At 35.3% G+C, this 25,823-nt stretch overlaps 1 protein-coding gene across 6 annotated transcripts in view; it reads right to left on the bottom strand.

Moving 5' to 3' along the window:
* The window catches only part of SLCO1A2 (solute carrier organic anion transporter family member 1A2), a 135,580-nt gene that overhangs the window by 60,919 nt on the left and 48,838 nt on the right, over positions 1 to 25,823 (bottom strand). For 2 of the 6 annotated variants that reach the window (XM_008954331.3, XM_034936192.2), the window contains exons 1-2: positions 5,580 to 5,683; positions 5,341 to 5,462 (exon numbers count right to left, since the gene is read on the bottom strand). In XM_008954331.3, the coding sequence (XP_008952579.1) occupies positions 5,341 to 5,400 (60 nt within the window). In that variant the 5' untranslated portion in view covers positions 5,401 to 5,462; positions 5,580 to 5,683. Of the gene's footprint in view, positions 1 to 5,340; positions 5,463 to 5,579; positions 5,684 to 8,249; positions 8,268 to 25,823 lie in introns of those variants that run through there. The other 4 variants (XM_055095869.2, XM_055095870.2, XM_057299488.1 and 1 more) reach the window with 3 other exon arrangements.

The following is a 25,823-nucleotide window of genomic DNA, read 5'->3' as shown; positions in this document are numbered from 1 at the left end:
GGTTTTGCCCTTCCCACATGTTGACTATCTTCTTGGTAACCACAGCTCTCAGAGGTAACTTTTGTTGCCCTGGTTTAATTTTTCTTTCTGTGGGTAGCTTGGAGTCTAGTGGCCTGAGCTGGGACAGACCCACCTCTGGGCCTGATCCAGCCTTAAGGATCAACCCAGCATTCTTGTACATTCATTTAGCAATTACAGATAACAATAACCAAGAGATTGAATGTTTTTGCTTTTTTTTTTATTAGCTTGCATCTCCTTATGCATTTAGAGAGCTAACTCCTCGGGAGCATAATCCATCTCTAAATTCTAATGAATTTTACCTTTTGTAATTGAATGTAGCTCAGCTGCATCTCCCTACCATAGGTAACCACATGGCCACCCTGGAGTCAAGGTTTCTCCTCACTCATCTTTTAATTTCTCTCTTTATCCATTTAGTTTTAGCTATATAATATTTTTATCTTTATTTAAAATAACTCATAGAAAAAAAATTCTTTAGCAAAAGCTACATCATTGTATTTTTATAAATTTTACCAAAAACACTATTTACTCTCCTACTATTTTAACTCTTAGTAACCCAGATTCCCATTGAATAAAATAGGAGTTATTTAATTTAACATAACATGACTTTAAGATGTTAAACTACTGGAGGTAATTTTGAGATTAAATTTACCAAATTAGTCTTACCCAAAACTACTAAGGTCATATGAATTAAAAGGCATCTTTGGTAGCTTCCTTCAGTCTGAAAAGCACTTACTTTTCTTTTAGCCAAGTGATTAGAGGTCTTTAATATAATTTGGTAGTGAAATATTACTTCTACGTGACACATATAAACATATAGCTATAACAGACATACAGACAAAAGCAGATTCAAAATATTTTTCATTTGCCTATTTTCAAAAATTCTGTTTCTTAGTTTCAACTATTAACTTAAAAAGGCCAGACACCATGGCTCATGCCTGTAATCCTAGCACTTTGGGAGACTAAGGCAGACAGATCATTTGAGTCTAGGTGTTCGAGACCAGCCTGGGCAACATGTGACACTCCATCTCTATAAATAATACAAAATCAATCAATCAATCAATCAATCAATAAAAAAGCTTGGCTTTGTGGTGCACACTTGTAGTTCCAGCTACTCAGAAGGCTGAGGGGAGGATTTCTTGAGCCTGGAAGGTTGAGGGTGCAGTGAACTGAGATTGTGCCACTGCACTCCAGCCTGGGTGACAGAGTGAGGCCCTGCCTCAAAAAAATAAAATAAAAAAATAAAAGTAAAAAGTTACAGGAGCCAAAAAAAGTTGAAGGAGAGAGTTACCATTCCAGGCCTTCTCAAAAGAGAAAAAAAACTGAAGCAGTAGGGCACAGGTTCTGAGATATCAATCTAAATAATTTTAAAAAGAAACAGATTATAGAATTCAAAAATTTTAAAGTTCTTGCATTAAGAGTAACTCAACATTTTTAATAAATCTTGTTCTAACCAGTTCTTTAGTGTTGCATGAGTGTACTTTTAATATCAAAGTTCAATTTTTAGAAAAACTATTATAATTTCCTTTAATTGTAGCCAACTGAATCACATAACATTTTAATAAATTCCTGTTTTACTAACCTTATTACAACTTACACAGACCATTTACAACATGCTTAGACTCTCTGGTTTGACATAAATATTTCTCTTTCTTGAATGAGTCATTTTATCTTAGGACAAAAATTCATCATGCAAGATTCTTTCTCATATAAAATTACTTTTCTTTTAAGCTTTCTTACCAAAAATACCTCTTTATAACTTTCTTTACATCTCTTATTTCCTGGTCCTTTTTACCTCATTTTATATATAACCCTTAAATAACCTCTGAATTAGACAAAAATTATTTACCTTTGAATAAGAACACTTTAGACCTTAAGAAGAATCTGCCCATGACTCTTGAAACTCCATAGAGAAAGAAAGGGTGAGTGATGCCTTTGTTCTGAGTGTTTTAAGGGGTTCAAGTCATTTGATGGCTTCTCTAGATTTTTTTTGGTACCAGACAGTGAAGGGGGAAGGAGAAATAGTGTGGAAGAAAAGAAAATGAAAGAACAATTGTGTTTTTTAGGCAGGAAGCTGCAACAGAAACCAAGCGCATAATTTGTTTTTTTCTTTTTTTCAGCTATGAGGAATTTTAGCAACTTCAGAGGTCTGGCTGCTCATAATTTGGAATTCTCATTTGAATTTGGCCAAGTTGGGTAGAGTTGGTCAAATCTGAAGGGAGAAACACCAGAACAACAAAAAACCCCAACAATATGATTACTGAGCACTCTAATGCTAAGGAGAAATTAAGACTAGCTGGCTGTCAATTCTAATTTTTAGTCATTAAGGAGAATCCCTGAGACAAAAAAAACCCAACTCAGCTACTTATCTAGGAATGAGACCCTGGCTCAAGACTGCTGTTTACCATCTTACAGGCAGGAAAAAAAAAGCTCAAACTTGCCTTCCCTGTTGGAAATTAGCTGAACCTCCAGAAAGGAGTTGCCCACGCTCCATTGTCATGGAAGCATGAAAACTTGCCTTCTTTGTTGGACACAAGTAAAACTCAAAAATAGGAGTTGTAGAGAAAAATAAATTTTAGATCTTAACCAAATTTAGGGGATTGGGGATTCTCTGGAGTGGGTGGGGGCTCCCAGGCCTCAGCAAATTGTCCTATCAGTTTGAGCCATAAGGATAGCTCAGGCTGGTACCAAGTACCCACAGGAGATTCATCAAAGGTCAGGGGCACCTCCACTCAGAATCCTTTCATGGCTGCTAATTTGTGAACCCAAAAGTATCTGAGACAGGTCTCAATCAATTTAGAAAGTTTATTTTGCCAAAGTTAAGGCATGCCTACAGTATAGCCTCAGAGAGGTCCGAAAAACATGTGTTCAAGGTGGAGTACAGCTTGCTCTTATATATTTTAGGAAGACATAATGCATCAATCAATACACGTAAGATTTACATTGGTTCAATTGGGAAGGGCAAGATAACTCAAAGCAGGAACTTGCAGGTCACAGGTAGATTTTAAAATGTTCTGATTGGCAATTGGTTGGAAGAGTTATTATCAATAATAAAAAATTATTTCCTGTTTACAATCAGGGCTTGTGGAGACCAAGGTTTTATCATGTAGATAAAGCCTCTAGATACGCAGGCTTCATAGAAAATGGATATAAATGTTTCTTATCAGACTTAAGGTCTGTGTTGATGTTAATGATGGTTGGTTATTCCTGAATTCCAAAAGAGAGGAGGGTATAAAGAGGCATGTCCAACACCTCCTTCCCCTCACAGCCTAAACTTGTTTTTTAGGTTAACTTTGGAAGGCTCTTGACCAAGAGGAGGTCCATTCAGTGCTGGGAGCAGGGGGTGGGAGGGTTGAATTTTATTTTTGGCTTAGAGGCTCCATATACTGATTCATAAACTACCATCTTTCTCACTGTGTCTTCACATGGCAGAAAATGCAGTGAACCTCTCTTAGTCCTCTATTATAAAGCCACTGAACCCATTCATAAAGGCTTTACCTTTGTGACCTAATCATCTCTCGAAGGCCCCACTTCCTACTGCCATCACCTTAGAAATTAGGATTTCAACATGGGAATTTGGATGGGACACATTCACACCACACAATACATCTAAGCCAAAATTTATCAATTATTTTTGTGAAACCTAAATAGAAATTTATGTGAAAAGGACCTAGAAATTTGAATAGCATTCTTAATATGAATCAAAACTGTGATTGACTACAGCATAGTATGGCCATATCTCTAGCTATTTTTTATATTAAATACCATTTGTGGATATTCTCTCTTCCCACTATAAACCTTCTCAGAGTATATTCTTAAGAGTAAACTATTTTCACCTAGTTTTATAAATCAGATTTTATATTTAAAAGCAAGTCCTACTGAATCAAGTACAAATCAAATTTGGAAAAATAATTTATTCTACTTAACGTGTTAAGAAAGGAAATTAGATGGATCATGACCTCATTGCTTTTTCCCTAAAACACATGGGTTGCCTAACTATTTGGTTTTATTCACAGAGTGAAAGAAATCAGTGGCTATTCTGACTCATGTCTAGTGCTAAATAATCTCTGTATTTATAAAGCTAGTCCTACTAGCTTTTAGCAGTAATGCCCTTTCAACTTATTTCAACAATAAAGTTTAAAGCAAATTTGTTGAAAATAGTTCTTTCATGCTTCCTAATGAATTTTGCTTAATGAGTATATTTCTAAGTTCAGAGAAACAGAGAAACCTAACTTGCTATTAAGCAATTGCCTCTCACTTTTACCTGATAAACTTGTGCTTACAGCATTTTGTCATAACATCCACATCAACATCTAACCTTGCTAAACTCCAAAGCAATCAAAAATTAAAGCCCTCTTGTTTATAAATACTACTTGACTTTCCTCCACAAATGCTGTTAATATTAATAGCTAATATTTATTAAAAGTTTACAATATTCCAGTCATTGTTTCAAACATAAAAGAATCCTATAAGGTGGGAATGTTGCTATTACCCTTTTCAGATGAGAAAACTGAAGCACAAAAAGTTTTTCTTAATTAACATAACATTTCAGGCAAGTCTATTTTTTTTAGATTTATATCATAATTCTCCAATTTTGTATACATGTTTAAATTTCCCCAACACATATATAAATAGAAAACAAACTTCTGATAGGGAGAAAATGAGTGACAGTGTCTTAGTTTTGAAACCACTTGCAGGCACTAGCTATAGAATCAGGAAAAATGTCCAGATCCCTTGGTTTATAATAAATTCAAATTTTGTTTGAATATAAATGACTTTGAAGCTAGAAAACAGAATTTTCTCTGAAATAGAAAAAAAACATCAGAACAGCTGACAAAATGGCCATTTTTCTTATAGGAAATTATTGTTATGTTGCCGAGGCTTAAAGAAAACATTTGTTTTGCTGGGTAATTGCATACAAATCTTTGCATACAAATCAACAAAGCATTTCTGTGCAATGAGCCATTTTCCGAGAGTGACTCCCACATTTCTCTGGGTTAGAAACCCTGCAAGAGTGAGCATGGCCTTTGATCCAGAAAAATAAATCCTGCCACAGTAGGTGTGCCTGGAAATTTTTAGGATCCTGTCTTCCATTTAAGTCCCTCAAAGCCATTTAGGACTAACTTGCCTGAATCAATAATCCTGTGTAGACGCACCCTCAGTTATAAAACCAACTTCTTTAAAGCAAGAAATTATCAATAGAACAGGCAATATGGCATTAATATTAGATCACTTCATGCAGATAGGAGCAATTTTACCAGGACTGTCGTATTTTAAAAACTAGTGTACATGCACATATATCCACATACAAAAATTCCATACCTTCAACTTGGAAAGACATCTTATTCTATGGGTTTCAATTCTTTTCTCAGTTTCTCCCATGTTGCTCTTCAGGGTGTTCCAAGCTATTTATGTTTTAAATCTTGATATGTCTTACTTCTACCCTTTTAAGCAAACAAAAAAATATGTTAAATTAACTACAAAATTGTAAAGCATCATTCTTTTGAAGTAAGTGCTGAAAATGAACAACATAATTGAAATCCATTGCATTACAAAAATACCTGGAACGCTTTTAATACAAATTAGAAAATCATGGTGTTAGAGAAGATTTAGTTGTTGGTTTTCTATTTCAAAAGGTACATCAAATAACTTTAGTGACTCTTTAGTGAGATTAAAGATATTAGAATTGTTTGTTATGATCTTGCAAAATAATGGTCACATGGTTAAAAGAAAGCTTTTCACTTCTCTAGCCAAAACAAATAGTACCAAAAGACTTCCATGAAAATAGCTGCTTTTAATAACACACATACTTTGAGTTGTGTTTGTGCTAAAAACCTGCTTCAGTAACCCTACCAAGGCTCAAAAATCTTTTTTTGGCCAGGCTCTCTTTTCAAGTTATTTGCATTCCAAGGCTTCCCTAGAGTCTCAGGAAGGGAAACACTTTCTGGGGCACTGCTGATACATGGAAACCTGGGGAGACATGGAATTTTAATCATGAAAACAACCTAGTAAAAATAACAAACAATTCTATGATCTGGAAAATAATCCCACGATTGCAAACTAAGATGTAAGACTTAGGAGATTAAACATATAAATGGGTATCTATATGTAGCTATACGTAATAGGTATAGATATATGTGGAAATATATGTACAGATGTATAACATACAGGCACGCATTTTTATATGTAAAACAAAAAGTTGAATTAAACTCAAATAAATTCTACTAATCCCATCAAAGATTTTGTTTGTTTTACATCTTGAAACTAAGGCAATAATTTGTATCAAAACCAAAGTGTTTCACTCTGGCAATATTTATTCTAGTTTCTAGAATGATTTCTTAACAGTATCCCCAGCATTAATTAATTAAGTCCTTTAAACAATATCCATTTAACAAGTGATCCTGAATGGCACTAATTTTTTAAAAAACCAACTGCTTTACCTCTACAAATGTGCTGAATCCCAAACACACACACATTAAGGCATAGTCGCTACACTATTATGTTTGAGTTTTGTTATTTTAACACATTCTCTCACAGATACAACAAATATTTATTGAACATCTACTCTGTGCCAGTCATGGTGCTACGCACCAGCATTCAGCAGTGAGCAAGAAAGCCAAGTACGTGCCTACAGAGAGTATAAACTAGCGAGAGAAGTATGTTTCTGTGGAAGATACTTGGACCCAGATTCCAAGGAACTTAAACTTTCATTGGGGAAGATAAAACTTTTAAATAAAACACATTGGAATAGAACCAGACAGTGTAGAAGGAAATGCAATTTGCTTGGTATGTAAGTGGTGAAAAAATTCATAGGTTATTGTTCTGAACTGCCCTCATTTCTTTCTTCTCGTGCATTTAGAACCCAATCTCTCTCCCCTTTTCTCTTCTCTCTCTCCTAACCATTATCTTAGCCCAATATAGTCACCGTATCAAACACTAAGGGAGAGAACTTATTCTTCTCCCACGTCAAAACTGCCTTCACTCTTCTTTGTGGCTAAAAACATTACTATATTAAATGTCTATTTTTTCATATATAGCCAGAGGGCATAAAAGCTGGAGGTAGTGCCACAGAAAATCACCATATAGGGGAATTCTATATAGTTCCCTCCATGAATTGTGACACTAAGTAACCATCAAAAGCAGGTTTTTTCACCATGTCTGGAAGATTTGTTTCAAAATGTTTTAACATATTGAAAAAAAGGGTTAAAAAACTATTATCTTAACTGAAGTAAGAGGTAATATTTAAGGCTAAGCACTTGAAAAGAATTACATGGGATTAAATTAACCCTAAACTTTCCCTAGTTTTCCAACTTATATGATGAAAATATTTTCTATTTACAGATACATTTCAAACATTTTCATGGAGGAAGATAAACAAATTAACAAAATCTATTCCATTTATTCAATAAAAATCCATAAAATCCAACAGTTAATATCATAGTCATTGTTGTCCATCTTGGCCCCAAATCAGGAAATTCCGTGTGCCGTCTTTTCATCTTCTCGAGGTTGTGCTAGTGCCAGCCATGTGAACAGTCCTCTTTTGTTAGCACAGCGTTGTTTACACAGTGACTTCTGCTCCCAGGACCACACAGTGTCACCAACAAATCCCTGTCAATCATCACTTCTAATGAAAAAGACGTGCTGAAGTTTTATTAAGTGGAGAATCATGTTATTTCCCTAACTCTTTCTCAGCATTCAAATGGGAACAGGTAATGCTTCAGTATGCTTTCTCACACAAACGTTGGATTTCTTCCATGCCTGCTGGTCATAGCTCTGTGTTGTGTTGTTTTTTTGTTTGATTGGGATTTTAAAAAACACACAAATAAGAGGAACTCTACTCTCTTACATTTTTAAGTGCACAGTACAGAATTGTTAACTATATACACATTGTTATGTAGCAGATCTCTGGAACTTGTTCATCTTGCACGACTGTAATTCTATATCCATTGAACAGCAACACTGGGGCTTTTGACACCTGTTGGCTTCCAGCCCCTAATGATGTGTCTCAATCACAAGATAATACAAAGTTTTATAAAACAATAATACAAAGTTTTATGAAACAAATATAAACAAATCTTGTTTGTGCTCTTGCAGTATTAAACAAATTGATATAGTTTGTGATTGTTAGAAATCAACTGGGAAAAAATGCTTGTGTTTAATTTTACATTATTCTCTACTCTCGAATTAATGAAATAAAGGCCTTACTTTACAGCAAAGCTAGTAGTACATACATGAAGAAGACTTAGGAGATCATCCTTTCCCTGGGGAAAAAAAAATTTACACCAGCAAAAATCTTACGAAAATCACTTATTTCCAGGATCTTGAAATGGCTCCTAGCTCTGTGAGACAAGAACAGCCTCTTGGGTGGTATCCAGCTGAAACAATTTCAACCAATGCTAATCCAAGCAAGTACGTGCCAATGAATTACATGTAGAATCAACAATGGCTTTTTGTATTTTGTCTACCAAATTATTTTACTTCTATTGGTTCATTTTCACCAGAAACTAAAGAATAAAATAATGAATTCTGCAATTCAGTCTTATAAATATAAGTATTATTTTACTTCCTAGATTCAGAGGAGGTACTAAGAATGTATTGCTTGGAAAAACTATGGGAGAAACTTAACTGAGCCATAAAATGTTATCCATACATGTGATTTCACCATGCAAAGCAAAGACTGGAACTCACAAAAACACAAGTAAACACTTTCATCAACAATCCATCAGTAAAAATACCTACCCTATTACTTTAGATAATGTACTAACTCTAGATAATAGACCAAGCAACAGAAAAGTAAAGTTGAAACCTGAATTCTGTGTTTAGGGGAATTGGTTGTAAATATCATCAATGTCACACACCATACCAAGTAATTCTAGAGAATGAGTAGATAATCATGTGGATAACCAGCATTTCCCACACTTGATAATAGGATAATAGGATGAACTCCTTTACCTAAGTCTAGTTCTGACTCCTCTATGTGCTCTAGGCCTCAGTCTTGGTGTCCAACCCTCTACTGCCTAATTGTAGTGAGAATCTTGCTAAGTCTGTTTGGAGAGAATCCCTCACTCTTGATATCTGATCATCTTGATATTTGATCAAATTCTACATCCCCCGGAACCCCCCAGGCGATATCTGATCATCCTGGCCTTCAGTCATTAAAAATCCTGTCACATTGGTTTAGCCACAATCCATCCTCACTCCCGATGTTTCCTCTTAAGTAATTTTCCATCCCCTGGCCCCCACCCTGCTCCTTGGCTAAAAATCTCCATCTGTCCAAGCTATATTCGGAATTGAGCCCAGTACTACACTGAGGTCTCTTTTCTCCTATCGCAGTAGTCCCTTAATGAAACCTTTTACCACTTTACTGTCCAGCTCTGATTTTAGTTTGGCAGCAATATCAACTATGTCATTTCTTCAGATTATTATCCCAATTCTTATTTTCCTTTTATCTGCGTAGACTAGGTAAGTACAAACATATGTATTTCCATTACGTGCCAATATATGGCATGTAAACACTGAGCTGCTCCTTTTTCTCATAGAGACAAGACTTTATCTGTTTATAAGGCTCTGAAAATTCAATAAAATGCTTTGAGTTTTTTCCAACACATTTGTTTATGTATTTTTTCACATAAATTTATGTAGGGAGGCAGCTAGACATAGTCAAAATAGCAGACCTTGTAATCCACTTAGCCTAGCATTAATAGCAGATTAATTGTGAGCTGTTTAAACTCTTTGAGTCTATTCCTCATCTCTGATATTGAAATATTTATGACTACTTTGCAAGATTGTCATGAAGATTGAGTTATAAAATTTACATAAGTCTCCTTGCAGGGCTGCTGAAATAGTCACTCTGTCAATGACAGTGATTACTACTCATTTATTCTACAAATATTTATTAAGACTCCACTACATTCCAAGCACAGTAGTAGGTACTGGGGATACAAAGATGAATAAAATGTGCCTGCTCTCAAGTGACCTTATAAACAATTGGGAGAGATAGATAGTTAAGTGATGATGATAGCTAGTTAGTGCCATAATGCAGACAATTTGAGCTAAGTAATAGAAAGAGGTGATTAATGAAAACTATTCATTTGGGTATTCATTTGAACTATCACTTGAATGCAGCATAGTAGTTCAAATACTTGGGCTTTGAAATTAGGTACAACTGGTTTGAAAGCCTGTTTTTAAACTAGCCGTGTGTTTTTGTACAAGTTACTTAATATTTCTACAAAATGAAGACAGTCTCTATCTTTGTCAAGGTCCTGATAGGAAAATAGAACTCACAATAGATAATTTAATAGAGGGATATTATATGGAAAACTAGTTATAATGATATAAGAAGAGCTAAAAAAAAATTGTGGGATTGTGGGCAACTCAGAGATTTACAGCAGTGGAAAGTCACTCCCACTCCAAAGGCTATATCAGAAAAGGGAAGGGCTGACATGCAGGAAGCTGTGAGAGGCAGAAATACCTTGCTTTCCCCTTCTCCACAACCCCAGTCTCACACCAGTACTTCCCACTGACATACATAAAAGGAAGTCAGGTGGCATTGGAGTGGAAAACTTAGTTTGCAGGAGTTATTCTCTTGGGATACAGAGAGGATCAGAGGATAGGAGAGAATGGGTGTGAGGCCAGATAAACAAATGACCAACACAACCATAATCATTGCAATAGAGTTAGACGAAAGATGTATGGTATATAAACGTATAATATAAAACTAGCATGCAATCAACATTGAATGAAGGGTCGCTATTCATATTTAACAACATAATTTCAGTCCTCAATGCTCTTCTGATTCTCAGTAAGAAAAAAATTCAGGAGATTTACAATGTGCATAATTGGTCAGCTCCCCACTTTACATATGCAGGCATTGCAATTTCTATGTCATACCAAATAAAACAAAATGTTGTTGTCAAATCAACTGATTTTTAACCAACCTGCATACATTAACTAATCACTGTTGCATCATGTAAACACAGCCATAGTCACCAAGTCTTCACATAGCAAAATATATACAGTTTGCTTATTTAGGTTATGTGTGTGGGGAAAATGTCCAAGGACTGACTTGATGATACATACACCGTATTTGTTACCATTGCTTTTTTACCAATGCTTCAGCAGCCAGATTACAAACAGTACATAATTTTGTAAGGCATATAAAAATCAATAGTAAAATGTTTCCACGGTGGAAGAAAAAAAAGAGAAAAGGAAAAGATTAATATTGTTTCTCATTTTTAGTATTTGCCTCTGTGTAGATTTAGCTCCATTAGCACAGCACGCCTTTCGTCTCCATACCCCAATCACTCATGTGGGTAACACTGACGTAATCCAGTGACCACATGGAAAGTCCTTCTATTTGGAGTTTCACTATGAGGAAATATACTTGCCATTGGATCCCCTAATAAGCCACATTTCCTATTATGAGCTTGCCTAGTGCTAAAATTGACACTTTGGACTCCATGTGCAATACTTGTCTGTCTCGGGTTTAAATTGATTTACAGTTAAGATAGAGAAAGAAAGTTGGTATTTATTGAGCACTTTCAAAGACCCCAACATATAAGAAAAGCATGAAGAGGCAGATGTTCCTAAAGGGCTACCACCAAGTTGGAAAGACACAAGCTTTAATATAACATACAGTGTGATGTTGCTTTTTGTAAAACTATATACAATTAGAGATAATAATAAAAATATAAATATTATATACTGCTTTCTATATTCCAAGCACTGTTCTAGGGGCATTGCAGATGTCAATCCATTTAATTCTTCTAAAATCTTATGACATAAGTATTATTACCAACTTTAAAGATGTAAAAATTAAAGCACAGAGAGGTCAAGTAACTTGTACAAAGTCACACACCTTATAAGTGGCAGAGCCAGGATTCAGACTCAGGAAGTCTGGCCCTAGAGAATCTTAACTACCCTAAGCTACCTCTCCACAGGTGTGTGTGGGTGTGGGTATGCCTATTGATGTATTAACTTAGATAAAACACTGGAGGACCTAAACCAGAATTTAAAAAGTGGTTATTTCTGTATAATCTATAGTTATCCAGAAATTGGATAATCCTATGGTTGATTTTATTTTTCCTTTAGGAATTTCTATGCTGCTTTCCACAAGGATCATTATGTTTTCACCAGTTAAAAAGTCATTAAAAATCATTGGAATTGATTCTTTAAAAATGTAATAAGAATATAGAACACTTTGATCCATGTTAATGCTGTGTTCTTGACTACTTCAGGTTTTGGTATGTTTTCTTGTTTCTCTAATTATTGTATTTTGTGTCCTCCAAGAACCTCTGTCAGTCTCCAATTTTTCTGCCTTTTTTTATCACTTAGAGTGTAATTTAGAAAACTGGCCTGAGGCAGCCATAATGTTCCTGACTGGAGTCAGGAAATATTAGTTAGAGCTAGGACGCATCCAGCGTTGATTCCCAGAACTTCTCAACTGGCTGCATGTGGTTCAAGGTCGGGATAGTATCCATTCAGATTTCTACTTCGGGATGAGCCAATAATCATTTAAATCATATAAAGGAAACAGTTTGGAGCTCTATGTATGTATAAAATGGTTCAAGGTCAGGATAGTGTCCAGATTTCTACTTTGGGATGAGTAAATAAAATGATGATTTAAATCATGTAAAGGGAACAGTTTGGAGCTCTGTGTATGTATAAATGAGGCATGGGATGAGGTTTAATCGATGAGCATGTGCATATGACTCACCTCTCCTTCGCTTTGCCACTCAGCTGAATACCGTTTGTCAGCATGGTGGTTTGGATCATTAGACAATTTTAAATGATCTTTATTTGTGGTTATATGCTGTTTTATTTATACCTCTAATGGACCATGGCTAAAGGCAGGAAGCATAAAGAACACTGGTCTCAAAATATAACCTAATGAGGAGCATAAAATGATAATGTTATACATTTCCCTCAAGATTGCCTTCATCTGATCAGTAAATTTCATTCACCTATTCAAAATATTTACCTGCTACCTCATGTTATTTTTCCAGGGCTTCAAGACCTATTTTTGAAAAAAGAGTAATAGGATGGAGAATTTTACATAAGCAGGCTTTTCATATTTAGAGAAATATGCTTATATAAAACCTACTCTTATTTCTTCCATTTTAAACTCCAACATCATTAAACAAGTGTATTAATATATTACACTTTTAAAATATTTTAAGTATAAAAATTCCAAACATAAAAAATCAGCTTCCTCTTATTTTAACAAATTAAAACATATAGTAAACTCCAATCTACAAATATGACATAATGTCATCTATAAATTTATTTCTTAACAGGCCACGCTTTTTCTCTCAACATTAATTTAACATAAGGGGTGTATGTCACAAATTAAATAGCACGATATATAAGACAAAGAATATTATCTTCATGTTTAATATTACCAAATGTCATAAATAAGTAAATTTTATAATTATCTACAAGCATATCGATCTAAAATTAAATTTTAGATAGAATCATCTATTCATAAAAAATAAAACCTTTTTTGAGAATTAATTAATATTTGTAACTAACATCTTTAGTGATTACTGAATATATGGGATGAAAGAGGAGGAGGAAGTACCAAAGATGATTCCTAGGTTTCTAGCTTGATAGTACCAGTACTTGCGATAAAAAATTAGGACAGAGAGCAGCTCTAGGGGGAAAAGTACACTCAATTTCAACATGAACATATGCTCATACTTATGCTCAGACATGACCTGTGCGTCACATCCAGGTGGGTATGTCCTGTGGGCAGTAGGACATGAGTCTGAAGCTCAGGCAAAAGGCTAGAGTTACACATTTTGGAATCTTCAGTTTAGCAGAGGACTGTGGCACCAGATGTGGAAAGGCAGAGAGAGAGACTTACTTAATTGACCTGTTGCTTTGGGACTCTGTAGATACAAACTTGTCATGCCATTAGGTTCATATTTTCTTGGGCCACGGAGACATGGTTGCCCATTTTCTCTGACATCTCCTTAGAACATTTTCAGAACTAAATATTCCCAGTCCTATGATCATTTCTACTTGCGCTGAGAACTAATTACAAATGACACTTAATATCTCTTCACATATAGCACTCATGGCAAGGTCTTGTACATAGTAGGTGATCAATAAATGTTTGTTCTTATTGCTTATATTCATCTGGCTCTTCATGTACAAAATTGGCCCCTTTTTTCTTGCAGGACCTTCTTTCTTGCTTCTCAAGTGTAACTTCTTACAGCTTTCTAAGACAACTTCAAGGTTAAATGCAAGTGGGCTGTTCTTAGTAGGTAGTTGTCTTCCATTCATCAAGATTGAATGTTTGCCTTATCACCACAAATTGCTTATTGCAGGATTTGTGAACATCTATTTCTTATCTTAGATATCCCTTGAGTACCTCATTTTGCTACTTTTCAGCATGACATCAGCTAACCAAAGAACATTCTGATTAAGGGATAACTAATCCTCATCCTCCTTTCCAGAAAAAAAAAATATGTATGTTTATAAAACACAGGAGAAGACTCTCCCCTTGCTTACCTCATGCAAAGGGAAAATGTTAATAATGGACATTTGCACTGGAATGGAAATAGGGCAGAGCAGAACAAAATTTTGCAATACCTTTCAAATCACACCCATTAGATGGACACTTACTGTGTCTACCCTCAAGATCAGTTGTTATGCAGAAAGTGTGAAGAATGCCTATTAGTGGCTGAAGAAAAGCAAAAGAATCATATGGGTCCAACATATTCCTTTTGCCTGATAAATAGTGTCCTTTAAATATGATAAAATTACTGATGAGCAGTGAAAACTTGAACTTTCATAAGTGAATTCATGAATCTTCAAAAATTAGATAAATCTTGTTTACTGAGTGACCATTTGCATGTAGCATTGATGTTACAGGTACATTAAGCAACTTTATGAGCTATCAGTTGTATCTATTAAAAAACTATATTTCCTGCCTTTTGGGGACTTCTACAATGACAGAATCATAAAATTTTAGCATAATAAGAAGCTGAGAGACAATATAATCCAAGGAACAGCCCTCTCTCCTTAATCCACCATACCAGAAACCTATGTTTCTGATACTCGGTTCATGGAGGCCTAAGTTACAGTAGTTCACCTGACTCACTTTCCATAGTGTTCCATACCTTGGTTCTATTCTAGTTGCCAGAAAGCTAATCCAATTAATAAATTCATAACAATAAATTACCACTTCTTACTTTTGAATTTGATATGCCCCTCCCAGTTAGATATATATTTTAATAGGGGCCTTTTGTTAGTTTTTTAATTAAGGAGACTGGCTCACATGTTAGAAATTTTAGCACACTTGAAGCCAAAGAGGCACATATATGTAGTCTGGGAGACCTTTTAGGACTCTTCATATAATGCTGTGAATTTCTTATCTGAATGAATGTAGCAGAAAATTATATGCATAAGAGAAAGACAAGATAAAGGAAACATACGAATTAAAGTCCTGCTCTATTCAATTTAACAATGCATTTGATTCATCAAGTTACAGACAAATGAGATTTAAAAAAAAGAAAAGGTAACAGTTTGGGATTTTAGATTTAGAATGGGTTTTTTTCTTTACATTGAATTCAAATGTTAGTAAATCCTAGCCCTATTTCTTAAATAACTAATTGCAATACTGCTTCTACCTTTTCTTGATAAAATCACTGTTAATAATAAAGGTTCTTTCCCAAAAATCTCCTATTCCATATTTATATAAACCCAAGGAGTTTATTCATATAAACTCCATAGGAAAGAGTGGGTATATGTTACTTTTCGTTATCACAAAAATACTAAAAGCCATAATAACACAATAAAAGATCAAGCATTGGAGGGCTTTGTTTTGATTTTGATCTCTTTTTGTTTCCTGCTTGGTTTTGCTAAGTAAAATTGCAGATTTTTTTTATACTTCTGACGTTTATGGTGCAAATTCAGTTCATTCTTCTGTAAATCTCAGAAAATAAGGGCTAAATACATGTGAAAGTAGCATGTTCAGATGGAATCTGCTTTCTCCTTGCAGTAGAAACAGCAAATCATTATAAATCTGTGACTCAATTCTTATGATGTAAGCATAGTAGTCTTGAACTAAGAATGGTCCAGGCTATTCTAAAATGTTAGAACCAGAGAAAGAGTGATGGGTTCGTTGGCATGCAGGGTTACATCTTTTGTTTTTCCTTTGGGCAAAGACAGTAACTCTGCTCATTCATCTTAGATAAATAACTAAATCCTAAAAAAATCAAATCATTATCAGTTCTAGGAATAGGTTTACAGTATCTTGTTGAAAATTATAATTGATTTTAAATTGGTTTTTATTACATCATCATAGAAGCCAAGTTGAAACGGCTGAATGAAAGCTATGAAACAAAAATGTATTTTTTCCATTTTAAGTCTTGAAAAACAATCACAAATTATGCTTTCTTAAGTAAGTAAATTGATAACAGAATTAAACCCGAGGTCAGTAACAGCATCAATTCACCAAGTGACAAACTTGCCAAATTCACCAAATTTGCAAATTTACTAAAATTTAGTATAAGAAATATTATTTTTAAATATACACATTCTCATTAAATACATTTTAAATAATGTTCAGTTTGCCAGAAGCTGGATCCTAGGCTTATTGCTTTTTTGTGAATATTGTTAACAAATATATAGAATATATAACATGTATATATCTTAATATAGTCGAGTATAAATATGTTAATAAAGAGCATGTTCCAATAAAGCAGTTCTACAAACATAATCAAGAAGAATAAATTAATGAATATATTCTTATATGTGAAAAATATACTCTAAACACTACAATTAGGAAGAATGCATTTATGAAGAATATATTCATGCTGAATATGTTCTTCAGTAGATGATTAAATATATTCAAGAAAAAAATCATACTCATTTAATATAGTAGATAACGTATGTTTAAGAGAAGCCATATACAAAATCACTCAATATGATCATGCAGATTAATCCGTAAAACAATATTCTTGGTAAACTAGTAAATTTACTTAATTCACTATTCCAGAGGTGGCTTTCAGTGTCTTGATCTTCGAAGAATTCACCCACTTCTGCAGAACTGTCGGTGAGAGAGTTGTGCTGAAGAGCAAACACGGATATATTTTTACTGAGCACAGGATACAGATCCATGATGGATTTTTGTGTTCAGAAAAATGTCCATTGGTAGTGTGTACAGTTCAAATCAAGCCATAATTGTGAACTATGTGACTTTATTTTTAGAAGATATGTTCGCAAAAAGAAAACATATGTGGAACAATGACTAGGAAAATGACTTTTGTCCTTGCTTCAGCAAAAGCCCCTGGCATAGCCACCTTCCCAGCAATGATAAGTACCAAGTTACAGATTCCCAAGTAATTTTCCTTTGATTGGAGTTTGACATGTTGTGTGACCCAACCTCCAACATCATCAGATACTACATATCTTGAATTTGCAGACATAACTGAGACTGTCTGCTCTACTCCCCCATAAAAGTAACACTCACACTTCCCATGTACTTCATTTGGAAACAAGATGAATTACAAGCCATACATACACCATTGGTGCCATTAATAGTAGGCTCATTTGTATTTAACAGTAATTTCCAATGAAAATCCACCTACATAAAGAAGAACATTTCCTTCACTCCTTGTGAAAGCTCTTAGTAACATGACTGAGTCTATGTTCGGATTTGTTTCAAACAACCAAAAAAAAAAAAAAAAAAAGCCACTATTTATAGCCCATCTGTCAAGACTGCATTGTTTTGTAAGATGAAGTGCGTTTTAACATACAGAGGAGTCATTCTTTTGATAAGTTGAATTAAAAAGAAACTTATTGTTTAAAGTGAAACAACTTTAAATAAAACTTGCTGAGAAAAAATTAGAAAAAAGATTAAATTTCTACTTCCTTCCATACCCCAAAGGAAATTCCAAAAAAGTTCTGGACAAAAATGTTGTAACTATTTATAGGCTATGATGGAGGCCTATTTATAAGCCTCTCTAAACACAAAACCAGAGGCAGAATGCCTATATCAAAAAGTTAAAATTTAGAGAAACAACAACCAAGAAAATAAAATAAAGTCTATTAATAGTAAATTAAGAATCTGAGGGCCAGGTGCGGTGGCTCATGCCTGTAATCCCAGCACTTTGGGAGGCCAAGGGGGGTGGATCACCTGAGGTCAGGAGTTCAAGACCAGCCTAGCCAACATGGTGAAACCCCCTCTCTACTAAAAATACAAAAATTAGCCAGGCATGGTGGTGCATGTCTGTAATCCCAGCTACTCAGAGGCTGAGACAGGAGAATTTCTTGAACCCAGGAGGCAGAGGTTGCAGTGAGCCAATATCGTGCCACTGCACTGCAGCCTGGGTGAAAGAGCAATTCCAATTCTGGAAAGAAGGAAAGAAGGAAAGGAGGAAAGAAGGAAAGAAGGAAAGAAAGAAAGAAAGAAAGAAAGAAAGAAAGAAAGAAAGAAAGAAAGAAAGAAAGAAAGAGAAAAAAGGAAGGAAGAGGGAAGCTGGGGAAAACTGAATCATATAGAACAAACTTAATAGCGTTATATAAATAGCACTTATATGTCAAAAAGTAAAAGATACCACCAATGGAAATATGGACAAAAAATAGAAACAGATTTACAAAGAATAAATAGCAAACCAATTAATGTATTTTAAAATAATAAACTTCAAAGAGCTTTTAATAGAAATGCCTGTAATTGCCATCTTTAATTCTTCATCTCATTACTCGACCCCTGTGGCTTCCAGCCAAACCATTGTGCTATGCTTTCTTCAACAGGAAGTCCAATGAACTTTAGTGTTGCTAAATTCAACATCCACCTTTTAGTCTTTCTCTTTTTCCATATTTTAGCAATAGTGGACAATAAGGACCATTCCCTTTTTTAAAACATTTTTGTGAGTACATAGTAGGTATATGTTTATGGGGTACATGAGAAGGGGTACAGGCATGTAACCTAAAATAAGCACATCATGAAGAATGGCGTATCCATCCCCTCAAGCATTTAACCATTGAGTTGCAAACCATCCAGTTACACTCTTTAAGTTATTTTAAAATGTATGGTTGTCATTTTTGACTATAGTCACTCTGTTGTACTATCAAATAGTGGATCTTATTCATTCTGTCTATTTTTGTAACCATTAACCATCCTCACCTCTCCCTCACAGCCCCCCATGACACTTAACAGCCTCTGGTAACCATCCTTCTACTATCTATGTCCATGAGTTCTACTGTTTTGATTTTTAGATCCCACAAATAAGTGGAAGAATATGTGATGTTTGCCATTCTGTGACAGGCTTATTTCACTTAACATAATAATCTTCAGTTCCATTCATGTTGCAAATGACTTGATCTCATTCTTTTTTTACTCTCTTTTTTAAAAAGGGTTCTCTTCCCTTGGCTTCTATAACACCACATTCTGTATCATCCTCACCCTCATTTTCCATTGCACTTTGAGCCATTTATCCACCACAAGGAATAAAAGCCAGAAGACATCTTTATCATTTAAATTTAATATCTATTCAATTCAGCCATTTGTTATTAATAGTCATACTATCTTCCATGGAGCACAGGGGATTTTTAGGGCAGTGCAGCTACTCTGAATAATACAATAGTGAGCACATGTCATTATACATTTGTCCAAACCCACAGACTATACAACACCAAAATGAACAACTTATGTAAACTACGGCCTTCGGGTGGTAATGATGGGTCAGTGTGGGTTCACCAGTCACAACAAATGTACTACTCTGGTAGAGTATGTTAATGGAGGAGTATATACAGCTGTGGGGGTAGGAGGCATATGGGAAATCTGTGTACCTCCAGTCTATTTGATGTAAACCTAAAATTCCTGTAAAAATTAAGATCTATTTTTTAAAAAGGGAGGAGAGAAGATCTGTCCCTTTCCAGATGGTGAGGCAATAATATTTGTATTACAAGAGTCACCTCTGGCCTTGTTTTCAGCCATGTGGAGGAAGTCAGTCTGAGATAATTAGTTTGAGATATAAAGAGAAGGATAGAAAAAAGATGAATAAGAGAAGAGAACAGGAAAGTTGGGGAGGGGGAAAGATAGAGACTATTAAGAGCACTGGAGTCCTGGGTTTCTATTCTGCTGAGAGGCCCAGATGAAACTTCTACTTTTCATGTTTTGGTTATAAGAATCAACAAATTCTCCATTTTGCTCAAGCTGGCTTGAGTTAAATTTCTATCACTTGCAACCAAGGAGTTCTGAATAACATACACTGCAAGCCGTTGTGGTCCACACTGTTGCCTTCCATCTGGGCTCCCCATACGTATCCTTGCTCTCTTTCACTCAATTCTCAAACTTCAATCAGAATTATCTTCTAAAAATGAAACATCTAACCCTCAAAATGAAGTCCTCAATCTTAACATACCTTCCAAGGCCTTATGGGATCTGACCCCTAACTACCTCTCAAACTTCATTTTGAATCATTCTGTTATACTCCACGCACTAACCAAACTGTTTTCTTCCGTTTCTCCAGCATCGGCCAGTCCAGAAAGATTTTACTTCCGTGCCTCCCTGCATTGCCCTCCTTTCCCACCTTGGCTAACTTCGATTCATCTGTAAGTGCCACTTTAGGAGGCCTAATCTAACACCCTGAACCTAGAACCTAACCTTAAATGCTCCTTATCATCACACCTTTAATTGCTACTTGTTTAAAGTTGTTAGACTTTAAGTTCCATCAAAGTAGAAACTTGATCTGCCTTGCTCACCTCTGAATCACTTCCCCTTCCCAACATTCAGTGACTGGAACAGAGGAGATGCACATTAGTATTTGCTGAATTAAAAATAAATTTTGAAATACCAATTAGTTGCCATTTTCCAATTATCAAATTGTCAAAGTGTTCTTTATTATGATAGGTAACATTGGTAGAGATCTTTCGCTCACTGATGATGAAAGTATAAATATTTCAATGGCAATTAAGTAGTAAGCATAAAATCTTTAATAATGTATATAGTCTTAAGACTTATGTATATAGTCTTAAGACTTATGTATATAGTCTTAAGACTATAAAGTCTTAAGTTATTCTTTTTAGAATAACTTAAGAAAAAAATTGACAAGAGATTGTACAAAGGAATATTCACCGCAGCTTTGTTTTAGTAAAGTACAAAAAAAAGAGAAAAAATTAAACGTCCAATATTATGGAATTGTTTATTTTATACAAATACAATAAGAATAAAATATGGTTATTTAAAGTTACAAGGTAAAACATTATTAATATGGAAAAGTATTCATAGCATGTTCTTTAAAAAAAGGCACACACAAAAATGATCTGAATGGCACATTACTTTAAATTGACATGCAAATAAATATAAATTAAAAATTAATGTTTCAGGCCGGGCACAGTGGCTCGCGCCTGTAATCCCAGCACTTTGGGAGGCCGAGGCGGGTGGATCACGAGGTCAGAAGATCGAGACCATCCTGGCCAACATGGTGAAACCCTGTCTCTACTAAAATACAAAAAAAAGTAGCCGGGCGTGGTGGCACGCACCTGTAGTCCCAGCTACTCAGAAGGCCGAGGCAGGGGAATCACTTGAACCCAGGAGGCAGGGGTTGTAGTGAGCCGAGATGGTGCCGCTGTACTCCAGCCTGGTGACAGAGCAAGACTCCGTCTCAAAAAAAAAAAAAAAGTCATGTTTCTCTAGGAGGTGAAATTAGATTGATTTTTATTTTAATAGTTTTCTTACATATATTTCTGGGTTTTTTTAATAAGCATATACTGGGTAACTTAAAATCTCTTGTTACTTAGTGTTATAAATGAGGAACTAGAGATTCAGATATATTAATTTGCTCACAGCAACAGCACAGCCTGTATTCCAACCCAGTTTGTCAGTCTCTAAAGCCCTGGCTCTTAACCATCACACTGTAATAACACGGTGCCTAAATGTGTACAAGGCACTATGGGGAGGCACTGAGTAAATAAGAAGTTAGCAGCTTGGAAGCCAATAGATAAGAAATATAGACAAATATGTGACATGGCAAAATGTTTTGTAACCTGAGAGGTACAAGCCTGGAGGTCACAAAGTTCAATGTTTGCTTGGAATAAAAAACAGGTCAGTTGTCCTGTTTTACTAGTGCAGTTTCTTCAAGTGTGGTCTATAGTCCACCTGCAACATATTCCTAAACAGACCTGTTAAAGAAAAATCTCCATGCAGCTCAAGAAAGTTCAAATTACCTCCAGGAGCATCATACATTTGGTGCCTTGCATTTTTTTAGATGCCTTACAATACTTATAATTACTACTAGTAAAATTTTAGGACAGGTGCAGTGGCTCGTGCCTGTAATCCCAACACTTTGGGAAGCCAAGGCAGGTGGATCACCTGAGGTCAGGAGTTCGAGACAAGCCTGGCCAAAATGGTGAAACACCATCTCTACTAAAAAATACAAAAAATTAGCCGGGCATGGTGGTGGGCGCCTGTAATCCCAGTGACTCAGGAGGCTGAGGCAGGAGAATCGCTTGAACCCAGGAGGCAGAGGTTGCAGTGAGCTGAGATCACGCCATTGCACTCCAGCCTGGGCAACAAGAGCAAAATTCTGTCTCAAAAAAAAAAATCATAAAAACAAAAATGAAAGTTTAGGAATAGACCATTATTGAAGGGAATATACAGTGTGCCAAGACCAGGCTTTGTTATGTTTCCAAATATCTGAGGTCAGATAAATACTACAGAAGCTCACCAACATCCCCTAATCCTTTGGGTCCCAGTTTAGACTGACTTGAAATTGCCCTTAGGAGGACTTTTCCTGAATTTCAAAGAAGGTTAACAGTGTGTGGCATAAACGAAATCTCGGGATAAAATCTGAAGGACAGATTGAAAGGAATTCAAGATGCCTCCAGGGTCTCATACTCTCCTGGAAAATATCAAACACCCAATTGCATCACCCCCATACTCACTCAAAAGGTCTGCTATTTTATTTCATAGGTTGAAAGGTTAGAATTGGATCTCACCAAGCATTTCACTACAGACCAACGTCCCCTAAACTGAACTGATCTCTGGAAATGCGAAGAGAGGAAAAACTAGGACAGGTGGATGGCAGCAGTTAGACAAAATTCTATGAGGTTTGAGCCATTAAAAGCCCTATAGGGCTTTAGTCTTACAACTCCAATGTCATAGTGTCTGTAAAATCTCAATTAATCTCATTCTATTTTTGCAGTAACTGGCTTATTACCATAGTTCCTCCCTTCACCTGATTTCAATAAGATCATCTGATCAAGGGAATCCTCTAATTGAACATTTATTTGAAACTTCCTATTAATAGTGCTACTACAGCTATGTGTGGTTGTGTCTGAAAATACCAGCCATGAATCAAGAGTCCGTCAAGGCTGCCTACATATGAACACACTCTTTATTAATTAATACCTGTCATCTGTTGTTTATAGACAAAACTTTGTTGCTCTGAGCCTCTGAAACTCAAAATATTTGTTCAGAATACACAAGTGTTGGCTCTTCCATCCACAGCCAAAAGCATAATGCGAGAAATATCTTCAATCCACTTATGCTGAAACATTAAACTAAAAAATGTTTTTTCCTTGTTGCTTTACATGTTTGTTTAGTTCATTGTTTGGTTGATTGTTCTTGTAGGAATTGGGGGAAGTACATAAGGTGTATGCAAAAATATCTCAGTAAGCTTGGCCAGTTTGTCCCGCTCAATTTACATTTAAAGTGAAACCACTGATCTTCAAAGAAACTTTTGGCACAAGTTATTAAACTTTCGAACAGTGGTTATAAAATAGTTAGATTTCAACTTTAATTATATGCTACCTCTCTGAGCAGTGCTACAACAAAATAACAGAATATTCCCCCTTAAATAATTATAAGGTCTGTTTAAACATTCAAATTCGAATCAGAATTCCTTTGACTATACACATTACTGCTTAAAACCCCTATTATAATTTTAACCAAACACAGTATTCATTACCAAGAATTTATAACTAAGAGAAATAAATATTTGGAGCCCATTAATTTTATCATATCTACTTAAGTTGGAAGTTACTTAGCAGGAGATCAAATTGCAATACAATTCAAACATAAACAACAGAAAGTAATAGTATTTTTAAAATGTTCCTAAATATGGAGCAAAACAAAATATATAAAAACAGAGTTTCAAAGAGCTAAAGATCTTCTGAACCAACATGAACAGTAATAGTGCATAGAGGGAAAAAATGCTTAATCCTAAGACTTCTACTATATGGAAGGTTCGTAGCTTCTTTCTTTATTTTTTGGATGGTGCTCAGAAAAAAAAAAGAAAGAAAGAAAAGAAAAGAAACAAAAAGGCAAGGCTCAGTGGCTTTGGTAGGAGATAGCAGATTGCTGTGATGCACCTGATTATATCCCGTTTGTTCTCCCTTTTGGTTTAGCTCATATGTGAAGATCTCCTGTGGTCAACTTGGTTTTTTCCCAGAAGCTTGGTCCAATCCCTGCTTCCAATGCTGTCAGCATGAAAGGGACCAGGCAGCAGGGCCAAGCAGGTGCAGATCTGCGTGGATACTGCTTCAGGTGATGAAAGGGACATTGCTGACAAGTCAGTAGAGAGGAGAAAGCCAGGCTAATGGCTATTCTCAAGTGGTCATTCACAGCTATTTGCCAGTGAAAATTGAAACTTAAATTTCCCTAATTTACCTTCCCTAGAACTTCAATATTTCTTACAGTAAGTAATTTTTTAACTTCTTTATAACTCTCCCAGCAGTGTGGCAGCTTTGGTGTGTGACAAATGGAGGTTAGATTCTCCTGCTTACCACTTTCGAACATAAATTTGAAAAAGTTACTTAACCTCTCTAAACACTCAAATGCTCACTGTAAAAGGTAACATTAGGGTTGTTTGAAGATTATGGGAGATATTGCATAAGAATATTCTAACACAATTCATGACATAAAACAGATTCTGAATAAACTGATATTTCCAAAGTCCACGTCCCTCTTCCCTAAAACACTAATGTCTCCACTACACTCATGATCCCAGTACCTCTCAGTCCTCTGGGGACACTGTGCCAACAATTATATTTTTCCTCTTCTTTCCTGGTGGCTACTGAAAAATCAACAAGCATTCAATGAACATGTGTTTAGTAAGAGCCAGGTATTTTTTTACATGTTACCTTAACCTACCCCTGTCCTCTCCTGAAAGTATTGGTATTTCTCCTTTCTGCTGTGATGAAACCTCTTAAATTAGGTGACAATAAGAGAAGCCAGATAAAGATAGTTGTCAGAGGAAATGTGAATATCTAGATATTGCATTCAATATTTAGATTGTGTGTGCATGTATTTTCCAGAAAAAAAAATCAATTTTTTCCATCATAGTCTCAAAAGATCCCTGACTCTCAATATGTTATGATACATTGAATCTACATTAGTAGTTGTTCAGGACTGTCCTGCTATTCCATTGTATCTGTTTCTGTCCTTACCTGAAAGCAGTGTAGCTATGGTCGTAGGGAAACTTTTGCTTTTAAATTCAAATTTCTGTTTTTTAGCCTTCATCCTATGTTATTTATCTTTATCATGTAACACTCATAACAACCTTTCTTTCTTTGAATTTTTTCTTCATTTGATTGCTGACACTACTGATATCTCCCAATAAGTCATCTTTGAGCACTTCCATATCTTTCTTTGGCTCCTACTTCTCAGTATGACTCATGAATTCTGATGTTTCCTGGGATACTCTTTGTCTTAATTTACTGTTGTTGCACATGCACTCCTTGGATTATATACTCTATGGGCAAAGCTTTGCACATCTCCAGGTCAGACCTATCCTAATATCTACATTTCCAGGTAACTAGAAAGTAAATGGCACATATGTTCAAAAATACAC

The sequence above is a fragment of the Pan paniscus genome, chromosome 10 (genome assembly GCF_029289425.2).
Source record: "Pan paniscus chromosome 10, NHGRI_mPanPan1-v2.0_pri, whole genome shotgun sequence".
Lineage (NCBI taxonomy): Eukaryota > Metazoa > Chordata > Mammalia > Primates > Hominidae > Pan > Pan paniscus.
This window is presented reverse-complemented; position numbering and strand designations above follow the sequence as displayed.